At 42.0% G+C, this 21,163-nt stretch overlaps 1 protein-coding gene and 1 long non-coding RNA gene across 3 annotated transcripts in view; one reads left to right on the forward strand and one right to left on the reverse strand.

Annotated features, from left to right (window-relative positions):
* Window positions 1-2,713, reverse strand: part of COG2 (component of oligomeric golgi complex 2) — a 46,739-nt gene extending 44,026 nt beyond the window's left edge. For both annotated transcript variants that reach the window (XR_012655582.1, XM_032806388.2), the window contains exon 1: window positions 2,592-2,713. Coding sequence is in view for 1 of the 2 variants with exons in the window: in XM_032806388.2 (XP_032662279.1) it covers window positions 2,592-2,663 (72 nt within the window). In the remaining variant the exon portion in view is untranslated. The remainder of the gene's footprint in view (window positions 1-2,591) is intronic.
* LOC142046593 (uncharacterized) overlaps window positions 1-21,163 on the forward strand; it is a 782,351-nt gene that overhangs the window by 152,830 nt on the left and 608,358 nt on the right. The gene's annotated exons all lie outside the window — the stretch shown is intronic.

Below are 21,163 nucleotides of genomic sequence, written 5' to 3' on the forward strand. Positions count from 1 at the left end.
TGAGAAGGGTGCACTAAAATTCATATTAACAACATTCCTCTACCATATCCCCCCTTAGTCTCCTCTTTTCCAAGCTAAAAAGTCCTAGCCTCTAATCTCTCCTCATATGGGATCCGTTCCAAACCCTAATAATTTTAGTTGCCTTTCTCTGAAATTTTTATAATGTCAGTATCTCTTTTTTGAGATGAGGAGACCACATCTGTACACAGTATTCAAGATGTGGGCATACCATGGATTTATATAAGGGAAATAAGATATTCTCTATCTTATTCTCTATCCTTTTTTTTAATGATTCCTAACATCCTGTTTGCTTTTTTGACTGCCACTGCACACTGCATGTACATCTTCAGAGAACTATCTACAATGACTCCAAGATCTCTTTCCTGATTAGCTGTAGCTAAATTAGTCCCCATCATATTGTATGTATAGTTGGGTTTTTTCCCCCACCCCAATGTCCATTACTTAACATTTATCCACATTAAATTTCATTTGCCATTTTGTTGCCCAAGCCAACCAAAACTCCCTCTTCCCAAAGTGAAAGTCTGTTACTGCCACTCTAAAAGTAACAGAGCTGAAATGATGGTAGCACTATAGAAATTTTGTTGTAAAAGTCCATAATATAGTCAAAGCTTAAGTCAAACGAAGTTGTAGATTCAGCTTAGTCTTTCCTTGACATGCTCATTTTAAAACAGGTTAGACAAAAATTGTCAATAATTTCTATATTTTAAATCTGTTCTAGTGATTAACCAACTTTTTCATTCTGCACACCACTTCAAAGAAGAGCCTCACACACACCGATCTCATTGACCATTCGTTTTTTGGGTTCTCAAAATATTAACATTTTTGGATTACCCAAGGCCTTTAGTCTACACAGAAGCAGAGAACCACCAGTGATCTATATTATAATTAATACAGATAAGCTTAAAAAAAAAAAAAAAAGCTAACAGTATTGCCAAGCTCAATAGTTCAAAAATCCTTTGATAGGCTTAAAAGCATGCAATGTGAAAATACATTTGGAGTTCTTTTAATTTGTCTTCTGTGTCATTAAGGTAGACCCAAGTTCACATTTTCAAGTTTGTCACTGCAAAAATTAGGGCTAGAAACTTCCTTTTAGTTTTTTTAAATGGAAACTGAGATTCTCACATAATCATGTGCCTCCCAGAGCTGGCACTTTACAAAAACCATCAAATACTGCAAGACTGGAAATACAATTGCAAACACTGGCAACACTCCAAACAAGCTTCTTTTGCCCCCACAACAAAAAGTACTTCAGCTATCATCATGGGTGATTCTAGGGGCCTGTATTCAGAGGGCAAAGCCCAGGGAGGGCATCTCAGTTATCCAAGTTATCCTGAAAACCAATTTCAAAATTTTCAGAAGTTCTTCTGCCTATCACCTCTCAACAACATTTGCCTCCCCATCACACCAGAAAGGGTGAAGAACAAGTTGTCCCCCCCCCCCCCCAAAAAAACTAACAAGCAGCAACTACTGAGAAAAACAATAGTTTCTAACTTTCCAAATAATACAGAATCAAGGTCTCAATCTTTATCTTCAAAACACTCAATGGGCTTGGTCCACTATCTACATGATTGTGGTCAGCAACTTCACTCCTCTGACATAGTGGAACTTTCTACAATAAAAAGAGAAAGCTTGTGTCCAAGAGACAAAGCTTTCCCAGGGACCAGACCAAGACTGTGGCATTAACTCCCACAGGAATGAAGGATCACCATGAACCTAACCACCTTAACATAACATAAGGCCGTCCATACTGAGTCAGACCAACAGTCCTTCTAACCCAGTATCCTGTCTTCCAACAGTGGCCAATGCTAGGTGCTTCAAAGGGAACAAACAGAACAAGTAATCAAAAGATCCATCCCCTGTCACCCATTCCCAATAGCTGCTCCATGTGCAAAGTGGGTGTGCGGATATATGTAAACATGATTTCCAAAACATACATTTCCACCCCAGGGGAGAGGATGAGAGAGTAAACGTGATAAACATTAGTCATGCTACTTAAAGCACTAGTGAAAGGCACTCAGGCGATGGTACAAACATCTAAGCAGAATATAAGTAGGACACTTGATGCCTATCTCAGTAGTCAGACTTCAGCTTTTGAGGTTAGTGCTCTAGGCTTCCACTGCCCACCTAACTGAGCCACCACTCGCTCCGTTGTGGGTGCTCAAAGCCCCCACGGAGCTTGGACTGGATTAGGGTCTGAACCAGGCTTTGCCCCATGGCAGGTTACACAAGGGTACCCAAGGCAATGGCCTACGGTTCGAGCCTGGTGAACTAACGCAGACCCCAAAGGGATGGAAACCCGCTAATTAACAACAAGCTTCCCCCTCTCAGCCCGAGGAAAGGAGTGTGAGCCTGTCCCCGCTGCCAGCGGCCCCAAGGGCCCCGGCCGAGATGACCTCGCCCCCCACCCATCGCCCTGCGCAGCCCGGCCAGCGGCAGGGGACCGGCCCTGCCCCGCTGGGAAGTCGGGCAGCCCCCGCCGCCTGCTCCCCACAGCCAGCGCAAGGGCAGACCCCCCCCGCGCCGCCCCACGGACACCGCCCCCCCGTCCGGTCACCCCCGCAACGCGGCACCTTCATGAACTCGTCCTTGTCGAAGCAGAGGTTTTCGGGCCCGCGGGGCAGGCACATGCCCCTCGCCTCCATCCCCGCGCGCGGGCCGGCCCCGGGACCCGCCTCTCCGCGCCGGCTCCCGGCTCCCCGAGCTGCGGGCGGCAGCGGCGGCTCTTCCGCCAACATGGCAGCGCGGCGGGCGCGACACTGACAAGGTGCCGCCTCCGAACCGTGAGAAGCCGCCACAGGCGAACGCAGCCCCTAGCGGCTCCAGGAGTCACTACAGCGAGGGGGGCACCGCCCCCGCAGCTACGTCAACACGTTCGGAATCCGAATTCGGTGAAACGTGAGGAAACAGAGGCGGATCTTGCATCGTTCCCTGAAGGTCTCGAATCAGCGCGGGACGCGACGAGCCTGAGTCCAGAGGAGCCCCCAGCTGGGATGTTACAGCCAGTCTTCCTCCACCCCAGGCGGGTTAACCACCCTGCGGCCCTGCCCGTCTCCTCCACGGCAGTGCCGGGGTGGCTGCTGTCCCGCTCACAAGCTCCCAGCAGGACCTGCTGCCTCAGGGAGTTGCATTGAGCGCGGCTGGGTAGATATTAACGAGACGTGTGAGGGCGGCGGTATAGTCCAGCGCTAGTGCAGACACGGGGCAAAACTGCAACAGATCTCAACTCAGACTAGCTTGGCTATTGTGAATACCCGCCTCCCCGTGCTTAAGAGTTAATGAAAGAGGTGCCTGGGGCTCAAGAATTTTTTTTACCGTAATTGACGCAGCAAGCCTAGAGGTACCAGGGTTCAGCCCTGGCATAAATTAAGTACTGCTCACCCTTGGTATTTAGCCTGGTGCCCCAACTCAGGTTCAGTTCTCTGATGTACATGAGGTTTCTGGCCCTAGACAACTTAGGGCAGTGATTTTTGACCATATTCTGCTAGGGCAAAGATAGGTAGGCTTTACCTGAGCTTCTGGATATGACAACAAGAATGTCCAACTATCAGAGGGTGACTGGCCCCTTTAAGAGGCACAAGATTCCGGTGCATCCCATTTAGACCCAACTTTCATAGGAGGAAGGTATCTAGAGTCATATCTTAAAGGTATAGAGAGAGAGGGCTCTAAGGTTGGTGTCAGATTGGCCCCTTTAATAGAGAGCATGTTCGCTGTCCAACTGTGTTTTAGGGAAAGCACCTGAGCCATATAAAGAGGGAGACAGCTGCAGCTGGTTGTTGGTTGATGCTTGTTCCCTTATAAAACACAGGTGCCTTCCCTCAAGCCCAACTGGGCAGCAGATAATTAGTCCCAAGTTCACGGGAACCTGCTCCCTGTTATAGGGGCCAATCAACTTGTGACACCATTAGAGCCATCTATTTAGCCTTTTAACTTATGACTCTGGATACCAATCTCCTATGAAAATTGGGTCTAATTCCAGACTCTCTAGTCTGTAACATACTCAAGGCACATTCCCGTTCTAGAGTGGCTTTACCAGATTGGAATCCAAACCAAAAGATGTGTTCTGTATTTGCATCTTCATTTGTCATTAAAATGCTATATGGGTAAGGAATAGTTTTTTTGTGTGTGTTTGTACATTGGAGAGGGCCTTGATCCTGACTGAGGTCTCTGGGGGGCTAGTATAATATAAATATACAATAATAAACACTCCATGGGAACCTCACAATTTATCCATAAGAACTGAGGCAAAATAATTGAGAGTCATAGTGAGCTGATATTGGTTCTGCCCTAGTCCACTAAACTGGACTATAGACGCCCAAAATGGTGCTACTCAATGGGAGTGTTGTGATGGAATGGAGGTATTACAAAAATGTAGAAAAATGGTGAGGATAGACAGTCCTACCATAGAGGTGGGTGAATCAGACATTACAATGAGTTGTCTGAAGGTATCTTTTCTGCCACTACTTTTTTACCATGACTACAGTATGTTTCTGTTATAAGCCTCTGGTCCATCCCTCTACCTTTTTCCCTTGCTTTACTCGTGTTGCTGTTCTCGTTCTTTGATTTTCAACCATCAGCAGGCATAGCTGGGCTGGGTTTTTTTAAATGCCATTTCACACTATCCATTCCAAATTGTAGGGAAATGGTGCTTTTAATAAACTCTTGTGGGAACCTTCCAACTCTGTTTAATCTGCAGTTCTTGGTGACAAAGGCTAAATACCTTATATGCCTCTCTTTCATGGGACCCTTGGAAAGACTGAAGATGAGGTATCTGAAAGTCATTTAAATAACACTTCAGAATCAGCACGGTTGTAAGGTTAAGGCCCTTTTCTGCAGCCATATTGTAAGGCCTTAGGCCTTCGTCTGCAGCCAGATTAAAAGAGCAGCCGAGCAGCAGCCATTGGCTGAGAAGCAAGAAGTCACATCCTCACGTTCCATCTAAATTACATTTAAACAATGTAATATCAGTCTGTTAAGAAGGAGAACCTGTCCTAATGGCACCCACTCTATCACCAGATAAAGAAACAGATGGTTTAAGATGGTTAAAGAAAACTTAATTTGATAGGATTCTGTCTGGCAAGAAATCACTTATCAATAGTTGTGGTTGTGAAATCCTCATTTCTTTATTGTTTTGTCACTATGGTCCCCACTTCTCTATTGTTTATCTGTATGGTCTCTGGTTCTTTGTTTCTATCTGTTACATGATTTTGCTAGGTGTAAATTAATTAAAGTGGTGGGGTAGGTTTGGTTAGAGAATCTTGTTACTAACCAATCCTAATGGTATAAAATTTTAGTATAATGATTGGTTAAGGTAGAGCTAAAAAGGACTCACATTTCACTATATAAACTGGGATCCAAAAGGAAGTTTTTTGGGAGCCAATTCCAGGACACAGCCCCAAAGATCAGAGCTGCCAGACCTCACCACTCTGCTAATGACACAATGCGGAAACGGGAGTCCCCCAGATGAATATGATCCTTACTGGCCAGCAGGGAAAAGTTAATGTCGTATTGGGAGTGGTGAGCACTATATGTGTAACATGCATTCTGTTTTTGATAATTGTTAATAAATAGAGGATAAGGATATCACTGTGTAAGGCTCTTTCACTGGTAAAAGGTCCTGCAAACCAGCAGGTTTATGCCTGAGCCCTAGGAACAGGGTAAAGGTGGGTGCCTAAATTAAGAGAATTACATCTTGTGCAGGTAGCACATTGCCAAAGTAGGAAGGTTGAGGGGGAAAAAAAGAGGTACTTACAGACTGCACAGAGGCTGATAGTTTTTAAAGATCCCAGTGTCACTTCCCATCCCTGAGCAGAGGACACTTCAAGGGATGTGCATTGATATGATAAGTAATCACTTTCTTGAGGGCTGCCAATGACTAATCTACTATCTTGGAAAAGCTTCCATTCCAATGTACGTTAGTTAAATGAGGAAGTAAAGAAACCATGTAACCTCCTGTCTCAGTCTTAAGGTTTCTCTGGGTGTTATTTTTACTAAAAAGCATTGCTTGCCAGGGACATTGCATACAATTTAGAATAAAGGGTAGTAGTACAATAGCATGCTGCATGCAGGGATAGAGATACCAAAATTAATTCATGGGAGATGTGTAGGCTACCAAGAACCTCCAGGAAATGTAGATAACATTAAACAAAATGATGTACTTGGTGCTGATGCATTGCTTTGAGCGCATTCCCTTAATAAAATGACATTTCTGCCACTGCAATGCTTGGCTGTCTGCCCACATTGTTAAAGACAAATTCTATTTTGGCTACTTCCTGTTGATGTCTAAAAACTGAACTCTAATTAAGAATCTTAAGTTCAAAGCAAAGGAAGATGTTTCCAACTAATACTTCACTTGCATCCATTGTTTTCTGTTGACTGCAAAGCATGTGGCAGTGGGTCTACTCATGTGAGTAAAGTGAGCAGGAGTTAGTTCTGTGGGTCAAAGCCTGCACACTGAAGTCTATGGGGATTTTTCCATTGGCTTCAGTTACAGCAGGATAAGGTTCAAGACCCTGATTCAGCAAGATACTTAAGCATGTACCTAACTTTAGACACATGAGTAGTTCCACTGGGGCCAGTGAGATTCCACTCATGCTTAAAGTTAATATGTGCTTTAGCATCTTGATGAATGAGGGCCCATATGAGTCAGATGAAGAATTAAGGTTGCTGAATTTCCCAACTGCTGTGCAATTTAAATCTGGACCATAGAATTGAACTGACATTGATTTGGTCTGGTTTTTTGTTTTTGTTTTGTTATAATTTATTATATATTTGATAAAAGGTATAGTAGATTTATGTAAAATGTATTATTCACATATGAAAATGGAACAATTTTGCAACTTGTAACACATATGTAAAACACATTAAAATGTTGTAAAATTGGGCCTCTTTTCATCAAGGGTAATTCATGGATCAGATTATCTTCAGCCAGAAACACTTAGTGAAGACAGGAGTGAAGAGGGGGGCATCAGGGAACTGATTGTAGCACATTGATTCTCAAGCTGCCCTGGTCCTACTCCTGACTGAAATCAGAGCAGACAAGGAGGTGCTCTGCCCTATGACAGCTATCTATGGTTCCTAAAGGACACCTGCTACCTGAAAATTGCTGTAGGTTCCCTGCCCCTTCCTGACATGCCCCCTATGACAGAGTGGGAGAGATGGGCATAAGAACTAACTCTGTTAGCTTTATGCCAGTTGAGATTTCCCCTCTGTAGGGGAACACCTTAGCTGGCCAAATCCTCAGACAGCACAAAGTGGATAGAACCGTGGCTGAGAAACTAGCCATGTATGCTTTAATATACTATGTAATACAGGAGCAAGGCTACCCAAATGATTGCTGGCTTCCATCTTTAGAAAAGAGAAGGAAGGAGTAAACATACATACTGGAAATGAATACACAAATATTAGCATCTGCATAACTAGCCACTGGATGTCACTAATGCTTCACGGAAACAGAGAAGCATGCACATTTTTGTGGCTGAAAATAACGTGACTTCAAGAACAAGAAGTCTAAAAGAGAAGTAGTTATATGTGTTTAGTATGACTGCAAGAGGAGCAGATTATAGCAATGTAAACATGGACCAAATTGGGACCAGTGAGTTGTATTGAATTCTGATATGCTAGGAGAGGAGAACATGCACTCCATTAAACAGGTGTGTGGGACTCTTCCTAGTGCTAAGTCTGCAATGATCTCTTGTGGAGTCTCAGAAAGTCACAAAGGCATGTACATAACCAAGCTGAAAGATAAACTTATTATGGGATTTAATAACTATCACATTCCGGAGTGCAATCCAGACCAGTGAGGAGTTGTGTCACCCCTGACCTGTAACCTTGGGTGCCTCACAATGTCTTGCTGCTGTAGCTCCCACCTGTGATGCTCACACCCTGCCAGCAGGCAGGTAACACCCAGAGTGTCTGTATACAGTTCAGCATGCCAGCCATGCATCAGTCACACACTGGTTTCCACCAGCCATGGTTACCATTTGCATGGTGTCCCCAACATACTTCCAGCCCCAGATTTCCCCTCAAAATGTGAGCTTTGCACTGTCCAGCCCTCTCCTAGACAGTCCAGATATATTAGGTCCATTGTCCCCGTAAGGGGATCAAAATACAATAGCTTGCTACTCTAAATGGAGATTCCCACACAGTTCACAACATTGAATTAGTTTTGGCTAAAGGATAAAACATTTAACTACAAGGAGATAAGTTTTAAGTAGGTAGAAATAATGAGGCATTAAAGTCAGAAATGTTAGCAAGAGAAATAAAGATAACACACTTCCTAGTACTAAAACTTAACAAACTAGACTTGGTTCAAGGTGAAGTGCCTTACCACGTGTTTTCAGTAACATTGTTGACCAAACTCTGAGGCAAGGATCTATTCACAAAGTCCAAAGGCTGTTTCTTCTGTCTTCTTAGATGAAAGAGAGAGATGGATAGGGATAGAGAGCTTGGGGTAGTTTTGCCCCTCACTTTATAGTTCAGTCCCCCTTTGAAATGCCTTTTCCTGAGGGTTACCCCTAGATAAAGTTCATTCTATCTGTGAGGAAGGAGTCATGCAGTTTCATGGTAAAAGAGGTTTCATGCTATTGTTTGCTAAGATGTTGATCTGTTTGTTCCTGCCCCCTTCCTTGCCAAAAATGGCCACTTAATAGGTAATTACCCATCAACTTTGATGACACTTGGCTAAAGGTGTCAGCTTGTCATTTGTCTTTGAGAAACAGGTTGACCCACTCCCCACGCTTACCTTGCAAACACACTTCAGTCGTGATTTCAGCTTATGTTCATAACTTTACAGATAATGTTGCTACACACACTGTATCATGATATTATTGATCAATGAGTGATTAGTTATCCAATGACACTTCACAAAACATATTTTGTACAAAGATTATTATAACAGTATGTAGGATGTGAATAAATGGATGCATTTGATAATAACCACTCATTGAGTTGTATGCATAATGTATATCACAAAAATCTGTATCTATACCTCCAGCACATGAGTAAGTTATGGAAATGACTCAAATGTGCCTTCATTGTCTAAACTGCTTTAAAGGAGAAATGCACACTTTTGGCTTTTGACAATGGTTGTAGCACAAAAGGGCAATGTACTCGTTAAACTATTCCTGGGAGGGAATATAATGAACTGTCTTTATGTCTGTGAGGTAAGGTACAAGGAGATATTACTAGTAAATGGCTTAATCTTAATATGTAACCTATATTAGTTATTATCTATTTCTGTTACAGTAGCACTCAAAATGTGGTAAGAGTTCTATAGGCATATAGAAAGGGAGAGTCTGCTCCAAACACATTACAGTCTATAACAAAAGACAAATAAAGAATTGGGGAAAGAGCTACATATAACAAAGGCCATCTGGCTGACTGGCCACCATCTTGTAAGAAACCCCACCCCCACTATGCCATTAATTAATTTTAGTTCTGTTAACTGCCACAATTTATTGATTTTGTTTTGTAATAATTGTCTTTTCCTTTCTGTTTGGTTTATTTTTAAATTTTAGCATTGCCTATTTCCATATTTAGTTATTTTTACCCTTGTCTATTCATTAAACCACAGGTAAACTGAAGGTGCCAGTGGCAAAACTAGTACGTAAGCAGTGCATTTTCTGGTGCTACCTTTATGGGATCCAAAGAAAATATAACAAAGTCCAGTTTTGCTATTAGTTACTTTGGTACAAACCTGATGATTTCAAATGGACTGAACTAATGTAACAAAGAGCTTGACCTCCATAGGCATTAGGTGACAAAGGCATAGTTGAATATAATGGGTAACAACTGAAACAAAGGTGTCCAAGTGGAGAGAGAAATATTTTTAGGTTTAAAGACCTGAACATTGGCAGGCATCATACTATACTTTTATTTTGTTCAGTATTGGGGCCAAAAGCAAACACCTGTATGAGATCTGTTATACTCTGAGCATGGTGAGACTTACATATTAAAGATGATCTGCAAATATGAAATACAAAAAAACAAAACCATTGCAAAATATGCTGAATGCAGTATTGCCAACACCAAACTCTCAAAAATCTTGAGTCAAGCTCCAAAAAATCATGACCTTGGCTTAAAAATCATGAGATTTTAAAATAATACATTTTGGGTTATTTTTATTTGCCTTCTGCTTTGGGAGCCTTTTTCATTCTTTTCTTCACAATCATGTGGGTAAGAAACTTACAAAAAATACGTGAGATGCTCATTTAAATCACATGACTCCAGGAACTGGTGCCTCAAGAAACACAACCTATATTGTGATATTCATGATAATATCTCCAGAGTTGACAACACAGCATGACAAAGAAGAGGCACTGGCCACACTAGGAGTATTAGTGTTGCCATTTGTTTCTTTTTCAGGTTCCTGACCATTGCAGATTGTTGGCTCTTACTTCAAGCAATGACCAAGCATGTGCTATGCTGATGATGTCACAACCACCAGGGAACTCCATAGTGGCTTGAGTACAGGCCTAGGAACTTGGAGTTCTGAAGCTTTAATCCTAACTCTGACACTAATTTCCTCTGTGGCCTGAGGCAATTTACTTAATGTCTACCTGTCTCTGTTTCCCCATCTATAAAATGGCAATAATCAAAGTTACCAATCTCAAAAATTTCTTGCAAATTGCAAAGATCAGAAACACTTTGTAGATTAGATTGCAAGGTCTTTGGGACAGGGTCTGACTTTTTGTTCTCTGTTTGTACACTAGCTATCACAATGGGGTCCTGTTCTATGGCTACGGCTCCTAGGGGCAATGGGAATAATAATAATAATAATAAAGATTGAAAATGTTAAATAAGTTACTAAGGATTATTATTATTTAGTTTAAGAACCTCAAACTAACCAACTTTTGGAGTCTTTGAAACTGGGCTAAAATTCATGGGCATGCCAGTTTATTAGTGGTATTTTATCACAACCATTTCTGTTCTTATCCAGACCCAGTAATACAGACTGGCATAGCCAAAAGTGTAAAAGGCGGGGGGAGGAGGAGAAGAATTATCCAGAGCTCAACTTAGGTTTGGTTAAAGCTCTGTCTGGACTTTTGGGGCAGTTCTTAATTTGTGTGAATAATCATATTTTATATGAATAAATTTTGCCCAGTCCTACAAGAAACTGAAAGGTTGCATGCAGTTTTCTTCCAAGGAGAGTTTTTCCTCCTAATATGGATGGAAAGTAAAAATAAACACCATCTGTTGTAAATTAGGTTACTCTTTTAGCAACCTGTTAGATCACACTACTGTTCAACCTCCTGTTTTCTATACTTAAGTACCCACTGGCAGCTGAGTCCACAACAGAGTGAGTGATCAGAAATGAAGTGGAAGAGAGAAATGTGCTGAGAGCAATTTCTGTTAGCTCAGGGCTTGGTAGTGTTGCAGGGACCAGAGTCTTGAGACCAGCATAAAGGTTTTGAAAACGTTTTCATCTTCCCATTGCCAAAAATAGCAGCAAACAATAGGTTATATTCAGCCAAACAATAGGTTATATTCAGCCCTCAAATTCTGCTGGTGCATCTGAATTGAAGGCCTTGTGGCAGAAAGTCATTTTAGAGGGCCAAGAGCAACATCACAAAGTGCTTGCAACCATGCTCTGCTGGGGGGTGCTGGGAGCCAGCCCAGAGAGGAAGTAGAATCAGCAAGAGAGATGTCAACGTGAGATGAGCTGTAAATTAAAACTGTCTGCCCGTAGCAGAACCTTTGTGGCAGAGAGGCAGTGATGCACTCCATTCACTACCTGTCCTCCCTCAGCAGTGAATATCCCAGCTTGCGCAGCTTCCCTGCAAGTGCAATTCTTCACCAGCCAGCCACCAACTTTTTCCTTCCTGTTTCATTATTGTATTGCCTGATGATTACAATGTGTCAAATTGTTTCGAGCAGCAGATGTCTGAGCAGTCACAGCATAGAATCTTTTAATGCAAAGCTTTGGCTGCTGGACGAAGGCAAGGCGATTTTCCAGAAAAAAACAGGTATATTTCCTCTATTTGTGTAAAGAGACAAAAGTAGGACTTATGGATCATTAATTATTATTTATATTGCAGTAATTTCCAAGGGCCCTGATAATGATCCAATAACCATTGTGCTAGGTACTGTACAAACATGTAGAAAGACGATCCATGCCCTGAAAACATTACAATATATTTGTAAACAAAGGACTTGAATATGATCCATTACTACAGGAAGTGTCGTACTATCCTTTATTCAAAATATTTCGGCACTCATGAAAATAATCACAAACCTTGAAAGTTTCAAGAATTCCTATTGGAAGTACTTTATTTGCTATTTCCCATTTGTCATTCTGCTGTTTAAAAAGTTTCCAATCGGTGCCCTGATGTGTAATCTTTGGCATGATCAATAATAGGAAAACAAAGTTCTTATGTGATTCAGATGATTTTAGTGGCTTTCTACTGGATCCATTAAATGAGTCAATCAGGGAGCAGCGACAATACCATGTGATCAATCACACTTCACAAATTGTGAAATGCCAGTAGTTGTGGAGAGCAGTCATTAATCATCTATGCTCATGTCAGCTGATCACATCTGCCATTGTGCCCTGGGTAAAGAGGTAATCTAATGCTGGAAGAGTGTGGGATGCTTTCTTCTCTTACATAGTGAGAGAGAAACAGATGAACCTGGAGTGCACTGAAAAGCTAGTACCTCACATTTGTTAGACTAGTGACTGGTATATCCTTTAGGATTACCGTATAGCGTTTGTACTACTTACAACATTCCTTTTCTTATGTTCTAATTAAAACATGAGTCACTTGCAATAAGTATGTCAACAGGCAGTAAAGGTTGTGAGCACAAAACACATTCTTCTTGTGCTTATGCCCTTCCAGAATGCGGGACTTGAAAAATCTAAGCAACCAAACCACAATCTGAAATGTTAGACCTTCAAAAAATAAGTTAGGGTAAAAAACAAAAAAACAACGCCCAACAAATGTACAAAACTCAGGAAATACACAATTAAGATGCTCCTTCCAACAAACAAACACACAATCCCTGCAGCCAAACTTCTGAAAAGCAGGAAATGTGCAGTTAGATTGCTCCTTCATACACAACACAGCCACATAAACTTAATTGTGTCCTTGGGGCTTGCCAGCACATGGAAACAAGAAGAAAATGCACATCAGTGCATCCAGCATGATCTCTGTTGACCTGCTGAATTTACTGGACACAGCAAGCTGCTTCTCCTCTTGTAAACTTCAAACAACCATCATGCCAGAGAGACTGAGTTAAGGTTTTGTGGTTAACGCAGCAAACTGATGACTTTGCTGCTTATACTATGCATGCTGTGCATGACTTTCATCACCTAACACAGTATTCTAGAAGATGAAAGAGAATGTACGAGGTTATGATTTGCAGTCCCCATTCTGTCAGTGTACCAGCTTTGTCAGGTTATCAATCAGATCTACCAGTTAATTTACACTGTGACAGTAAATGGTCAGACACAAACTCACATTTTCTGTCTATTCCATCTTTTTCTGCTTGTCTTCTTCAATCTACGTGTAATTAATGGATTTTCTCAAGACACTTATGTTAGCTATAGCTGAAGATCAGGCCTGTAGCTTCTAGAGATAGTTGAATTTATAACCTACATTTCAAATTGAACCAAATGAGCCTTTCAATGTTTGAGAACTCAATCTCTCTCTCTGCATCAGATCCCCTGCTATACTGCGATCATCTTGCTGAAATATCTCTCAGCAGCACCCATAGCATCCCTGTATGAGTGGGCTGATTTTACAAGTCTCAGAAGTTCCAGAACTTTCCCAGAGTTAGACACGGCAGTGCATACTGAGAGGACTCCTTATGGAAAAGTCAGATAGAGCATAATAGAAAATGATATCCCTGCTACAGGATTCTATGAGATGGCTCAACAGACCCATAGAAAGATTTGTATTTTCTAGTAATTCGATTATCTCATTTATTTTGTCGCTGTTGTGTTGCTCTAGTTGCCCAAAGTTGCCAGAAAGCCACCAGACCTTCTTGGATTTGGATTCCCCTAACACTGGGGAGTCCCATAGCCTAGAACTGCCTATACCAGGGCCAGTTTCACTTTACCCAAGCAAAGGGAAATGGTGGTGGTGGGAGTGTGTATCGCTACTCTCTCACAGTAGATAGCTCCTCGGGCATTACAGCCAGCAGACGTTCTGTAGAGTAGATGTGCTTTAGAGAACGATGGAGCTCAAGCCCATATACAACTGACCCCACAATCAGGGAGCCACAATCAGTTCCCTCTGTACCATACCCCAATGGATACTGGGTATAGCAGAGAATAATTTCTATAGAACCCTATTGAGGTTAATCCCTTTAAATTCTATAGGATTTTCCAATAAGGGTGGGGAAGCCCAGAAGCACGGAACATCCAGCTAGAGCCCAACAGAGAGAGAGTGAGCGAGCAAGCTCTGAGGTCAGCTCCAATGGAATAGCACTAAAGATACTGGTAGGACTAATAAGCGTTGGGTGTAGGATTTTGAAGTCTAAGATCTGTTAGGAGGTCATGGAGAGGTAGTTGGACAGATCATGAGGCATCTGTGAAGACTGAAGCAAGGGATGGCGCTCAAAGAAAGGAAGAGCTAAAAAACCACAAGTATTATAATCCTCCTTCAAACCTCCCCTTAAAGCCCACCTGTGCCAACGATGCCTACAAATTGCTTGACAATGGTGAGTCACCTGGCGTTCTGTGACTGCTGCTTATTACACTATTCATAACTTGGCTCCTCATTACCATGTGCTCCATCCCCACCCCAAACTCCACCTGAAGTTTATAAGCACTTTTGGGCAGTGACTATTTTTTCATTATGTGTGAGTACAGTACCTACCACAATGGGTATCTGACCCCTGATTTGGGACTTCAGGCCCTACTGTACGCAAACAAACAATAATAATAATAATAATAACTAAAAGACAAGGAAGAAGAACATGGAACTAGGGAGACTTTCAAAAGTTCAGGTACATTTTGAGTAGATAGAAACTTTCTGGAGCTTATCTAGAGCAAAACTTTTGATATTTCTCGATCACAAATGGTGAACATCATTGGTTCCAAGTGGTATATATGGCAGGGAGATGATAGTCAGACGAGAAAGAGGACGGACAGTTGTAATGCTGGAGATGCTCAAGGTTTTGAACTGCTCATAGGCACTAAACAAACAGCTTTGCAAGAATTGTGAGCTCAGCTGGGAATAAACTTTGAGTTACCTTGCTACCAATGTTTCACTGCCCTAAGACAATGAAGTAAAGGAAGCCATAGCAGGCTAGGTTTCAAATGCACTTGTATTACTGTTGGGGTAATTCCAGCTCTCATCTGTTGTAAAACACTGGTCCTCTGAAGCATCTTCTTTATTTCTGTCTATAATTTGCTAAAGTTATCTAGTAGATATTTTTCTAAGAACACAGGACTAGCCATACAAGATCAGACCAGTGGTTCAGCTTGTCTTACATCCTGTCTCTGAAGGTGGGTAGGACCAGCACAAATAGCATTTACTGAACTGACAAAAGGGATTTTATTTAATCATGGCCCTAGCTAACTCTTAGAAGTGCTCAGATGCCACAGGGGAAAGGCATCTTAAAGCAAATAGGCTACCTGAGATGCCACAGCCATCTTCTATTCTTAGTCCAATCACCAGCTGCATTGTCACTCTCAGAGAGCAAAAAGTTAATGGTGTACGTAGGCCACAGCTTATACTGATAGTACAGGTATACTCTTTACCAGATAAGGAGGGGAGGTTTCATCACAACATGCAATGATGGAAAGATTGATTGGGTGGGGAGTGGAGGAGAAGAAGGGGTCTGAACCACCTTTTCTATGACCTAAGGATCGTAACATACTCATTTGTCTCATCTCAGTCCCAGGAGCCTAAGTAGTGAGTAAATGTTTCATTAAACTCCCAATTTGTTTATGACTTTAGATCAGTAATTTATAGGTTTTTTTCTCCATGATTCTCAGAAATGTTGTTTAAGATGGAGCACAGAGCGTTTCACTTGCTCTAACAGCATGTGCAGCATGTTAACCCCGCACCTCATTTGGATTACGGTTTGAAGCTTCTGCACATTGTGGGAGGGAAGCTGCCTAATTGTTTTTCTTCATTTGTTAACCATAATTGTTTCCCCCCAGCCTCTCTTTTTTCTCTTTTGATGTATGCTATATCACTTGGCCTCTAATAGATGTAATTAGTGATTCCCACAGTTTGGTCAGATATGGGGCAATTGCATTATTCAGTTCAAGATAAGTCTTTATTTCATGTTTCAGCTATTTGCATAAATGTTTATCCAACAGAAAAAAAGTTTGAAGATGTACTGTCCTTTGAGAACTTTGCCCTAGTTATTTCTGCCTTAATGCAACTAGAGTGTAGTCAAAAAATTGCAGTAGTGTGCATGGAAGTTGACTAACTCATGGGAAGGCAGAAAGAAATTGATCTAGAGCATATATTACAGGGAAGGAATTATGAACAGTTCTGTAATTCAATTTGGAAGGAAGAAGCTTCTGAAAGTCTCGCATACTGAGCCATTGTCAGAACTGTACTTCTTGCCAAATTTCTAAGGATCTTGGAAAACCCAGGCCCATCACTCAATAGAGATGTTACTTGAAGTCTCTTTCTCAGCATATATTATCTCCCATGGGAATATGATTACTGTTATAACAAACTTTGCAGATTTCAAGTGCCTTCCATCTGAAGGTCTCAAAACACTTAACAATAATGAAGCCTCAGTTCACCCCTATAATGTTTTATGCCCATTTTACTTCTGGGGAAACTGAGGTACCAAAAGTTTAAGGATACATGCCTAAGGTTATACAGAGAGTAAGTGATGAAGTGAGGAACACACGCCAGGAATTGTGATGCCCAAACTCATACCACAACATACTCTCTACTGCTTCCCCTAATATGTGGTTTGCCACAGGATGAAAGAATTCAGATAACATCTGGTTATGGTAAGAGAACTCACTTACTTAGTAGCATTGGATCCTATCTTTAGATTTAGAGTAAGAAAATCCTACCTGCTTCTTTCTTGTACATACCCAAGGTTGGCGTTTGCATTTTCTCTTTCCCAAAGTCACATTGCAACACTGTGACAAAGTTTTATGACATTTGCATTTGCAAGTCCTAACTCTGCATCAGTGAGTGATAACACACCACCACAATGTCTATAGACATACAGTTTGAACAGGTGGGAAATCCAGCATCAGGATAATAATTTTGTGACACTCAAAATAAAATGTCATGGTGAGTGGCAACTGCACCCCAACTTCCCATTCTCTTCTGTCCTCACCTCCTGAGGGAGAATAGATGGATGAAAGGGTAGCTCCCCTCCTCCCTAAACCACCAGATATTAAAACCATGCAACTATCTTGTGTGTGTGCACACAAAAACACATACATAGACACACATGCACAAAAATAAAGAGCTTATTGCCCTTGCAAAATTCCTTATTAAAACCATGCACTGCCCTTGCAAAAAGAACTTTATTCTAAGCCCCACACCACCTCGCATTACACAATCAAGTCTCCTGACACATTCTGATGTGTCCCTAACATCAAACTTCTCCCAATTGTTCCAGACATCCTCTCTCATCTATTTAGCTTAACAAAGAGAAAGTTAAGGGATGACTTGGTCACAGCCTACAAGTATCTACATGGAGAAAATGTATTTAAGAATGGACTCTTCAATCTAGCAGAAAAAGGTATAACAGGATCAAGCGTTTGGAAGTTGAAGCTAGACAAATTCAGACAGGAAAGGAATACATTTTTGTCAGTGAGAGTAATTAACCCTAGGAACCATTTACCCAGTGTTGTGGTGGAGTCTCCATCACTGACCATTTTAAAATCAAGATTGGATGTTTTTCTGAAAGATCTGCTCTAGGAATTAGTTCAGAGTTCTATGGCATGTGCTATACAGGAGCTCAGACTGGATGATCACAGTGGACCGATTTTCTAATGTGCCAGAGGGTGCTCAACCTCTGGCTCTGCCCCATGCTCCAACCACACTCCACCCCTTCCTACAAAGTCCTGCCCCCGCCCTGCCCCCACTCCACCCCACCCTGCCTCTTCCCACCCCATTCTGCCCCCTCCCCCAGCGCACTGCCCCCTCGCTCCTCCCCCTCTGTCCCAAAGCCTCCTGTATGCCGCAAAATAGCTGATCATGGTGGGTGCAGGGAGGGATGGGGAGCAGCTGATCAGCGGGGCCTTCCAGCAGGCAGCAAACACTGGGAGGCAGAGGGGGAGCTGATAGGGGGGATGCTGGTGAGTGTTCAGCCTTCCAGCCCCAGAGCACCCACAGAGTCAGTGCCTATGCAATGCTATGAATCTCTAATAAGGCTCCTTGACTTTACTCCACCTCAACCAGGCCCTCCTTTAACCCTTCCTCTGAATGCAGCAGCATGCTTCCTCCTCCCACCCCACAAATGATTGTCACCAGACTGCTAACACCATGCTCCCTTATCACTCCATGAGGGTTTCACCACAAAGCATGCAGGAAGATGAACATACATGGTTTCTCCTCTTCTGTTGTGATATTCCTTACCCTTCTCTCTCCTCTCCTCTGCCATGCTCATTAATATTTTTTCTTTTTTCTAATCATTTTCTTTCCTTTTCTGTGTTTTGAGTCATCCTTCATCTGCCTTTTCTTCCATCTTCCATTCCCATCTTTCCTTCATTCCGCCTGCAAAATCACACCTCCAATCCCAGTTGCCCCAAACCCATTTAGTACATGCAAGGTCTGATTCAAAGTCCACTGAAGTCTGTGGGAGTCTTTCCGTTGCCTTCAGATCAGGCCTATACATGCATAGTCAAATTCTTATGGGACAGGATTGTTGGGGAAAAGATCACCACCTCTTTGATTTGATCAGACAGCCTGAGGCACCTTTATTGCATATACACTTGTGCACAAGCGGAGGCCAGCGTATGCCCTAGCAAGGGTTAAGCTGACCTGCCTGTTACAAATGTTACTGAGCTTTTAAAGGTTAAAACCGCAAAACGTCACACATAGATACAGCCTTATTTGGAATACAAATTGCTAATTCTGCAAAACATGACTAATATTTACCCTATGGCATACATATTGCTATTTAGCAAGCAACTCTCACACATTTTCCTATTTTTCTGTTATAGTCTTTGCCAGTCAAGTCTGCGGTTTGACCGTTCTAGCACTTTTTCTGTAGTCCCGACAGCAGACTCAGCTGTTATAACTTAACAGATTTCCTGGTTCCCCTTTATCCAATTTTAGTTCCTTTTTTTGGGGCCCTGACTACATCTTTCTGCCTTGGCGTGCCCTTTATACAGTAAAACAAGCTAAACTAAGGCTCTAAACTATTTTTGCTCAAAGGCCTAGGGCTTAAGATAATAGAGGAGGGGTTATTTTCCCTATCAGGATGGTTACCCTTTTAAGTTTAGGTGAAAAATTTGCCACTACCAATTTATTACTGACATGGAGCTTGGGATATTTTCCTTCGTCTTCTGGAGCAGGGACCATATGCTGGGATATGGTAGACCTATCCCATGTGACTAATTTCCTTCAATTGCAGGGGCGGGGTGGTGACTGATGGATCTTGTGCCTGCCTTCCCAGCTTCTATGCTCTGTAAACCTAATCCTTTTTAAGCCTAATATTCATAGTGTCTATTAAATGCATGTCTTGGATTAGTGCAGTATCAGCATTTCTCTAAAGATAAGATCAGTTGTACTTTTGGCCTATTTGGACTAGCTATACCCTGTACAAACCATGAAATCAATTTTGGACAGTGTCATTTTCCACTGGATTTCAGATTTCTCTTATCTCTTGTATACCACATTTAACTCAGAGTATACACAGGGCCCAAAAGGCAGAGAAAGTACTCTGTCCCTTCAGCATGATGCATTCCAAGAATGTAGCTAGTTTTTAACTAGTGTCTATCCCAGCCTCTTTGGGTGATTGCAGAGAGCTCTCAGAGCCTGGAAACATTTGCCAGAGCAAAGTTAAAAGGCAAAGAGAAAAAGCCAGGAGGAATTATCTGATTAAACTTGAAAACAGAAAACTTTGCAGTGAGATACATAAAGAACACTGTCCTGCTGAGACAAATTAGCACAGCCCCTCCTCCATGCTGAATTACCTGGGACAGCTGCTAGTGTCAATAATGCAAGGATTTGGTGATGCGCAGGATGAATACTTGGCAAGTCCAGTTAGCACCAGATATCAAACCCTGCTAAAACCTTGACTTTGTGCCTGGCTGTGTGCAAATCTGTGATCTAGCTGAATAGGACAGTATGTGAAAGCCAGTCAAGAAGTGAGGAACTCAATCTGCTGTTAAGCATCCTGCTATCAAATTAGCATTGGAAGACACTGCCTTACAAATTTACCCAAAGTCTTAAAGACACCCGTCAGAAAGCTACTCCTATAGAAATAACTGGATGGCAAATGTTTCAAAACACAGCTCTGAGAATTACATGCCCCTTAGTTACCAACAGACTAACAGAGCACTTTCTAATACTTATTTTTTGGTGAATAGATCTCTATAATTTTACCATTAAAACAACCCACTTCCCAGCACAGATACCACTTACACAACAATCTTGCTTGAATAGTGGCGATGATGAAAAAAATGTGTCTCTTAGTTGCACCACACAAATCTGTCAATATTCTGTCAATTCTTGCCTATGATACACTCAGCTGGGAATCTAAATAGCCAACTAGCCTCAATCATCTTATATTGAGGGAAAGGGGGTTGTTAGTCTCCCAAAAATCTCTGTGTGCCTTTGTCTGGTCCAAATAGCACTAGTTCAAATGAGAATTTCTAGAACTTTATTCTGAGCAAAATGATCTTTTGACATCATTTAACTGCATCTTCTCATCTGCAAATGCAATAGCAGGGGGATTCCTTCTGTTCGGTAGGAATAGCGAGTGGTGAGCGGCACAAGTGACTAATAATCCACAAAGCTGCTAGCAGGAGATGCTAACACAGTGTCTGTAAATCCATCGTCATCACCCTTTCCCCCTCCTTTCCAGAGCACAAGGACATCACCTGCAGGATAAGCAAGCTTGACACAGCTAAGCCTGAGACATGCCTGAATCCAGGGCCATGTCTACACTACGGGATAATATCGAATTAGCTAAAATCGGTTTTATAAAACTGATATTATAAATTCGATTTCATGCGGCCACACTAGGCACAGTAATTCGG

This window comes from Chelonoidis abingdonii, chromosome 3, assembly GCF_003597395.2.
Source record: "Chelonoidis abingdonii isolate Lonesome George chromosome 3, CheloAbing_2.0, whole genome shotgun sequence".
In the NCBI taxonomy this organism is placed as follows: Eukaryota; Metazoa; Chordata; order Testudines; family Testudinidae; genus Chelonoidis; species Chelonoidis abingdonii.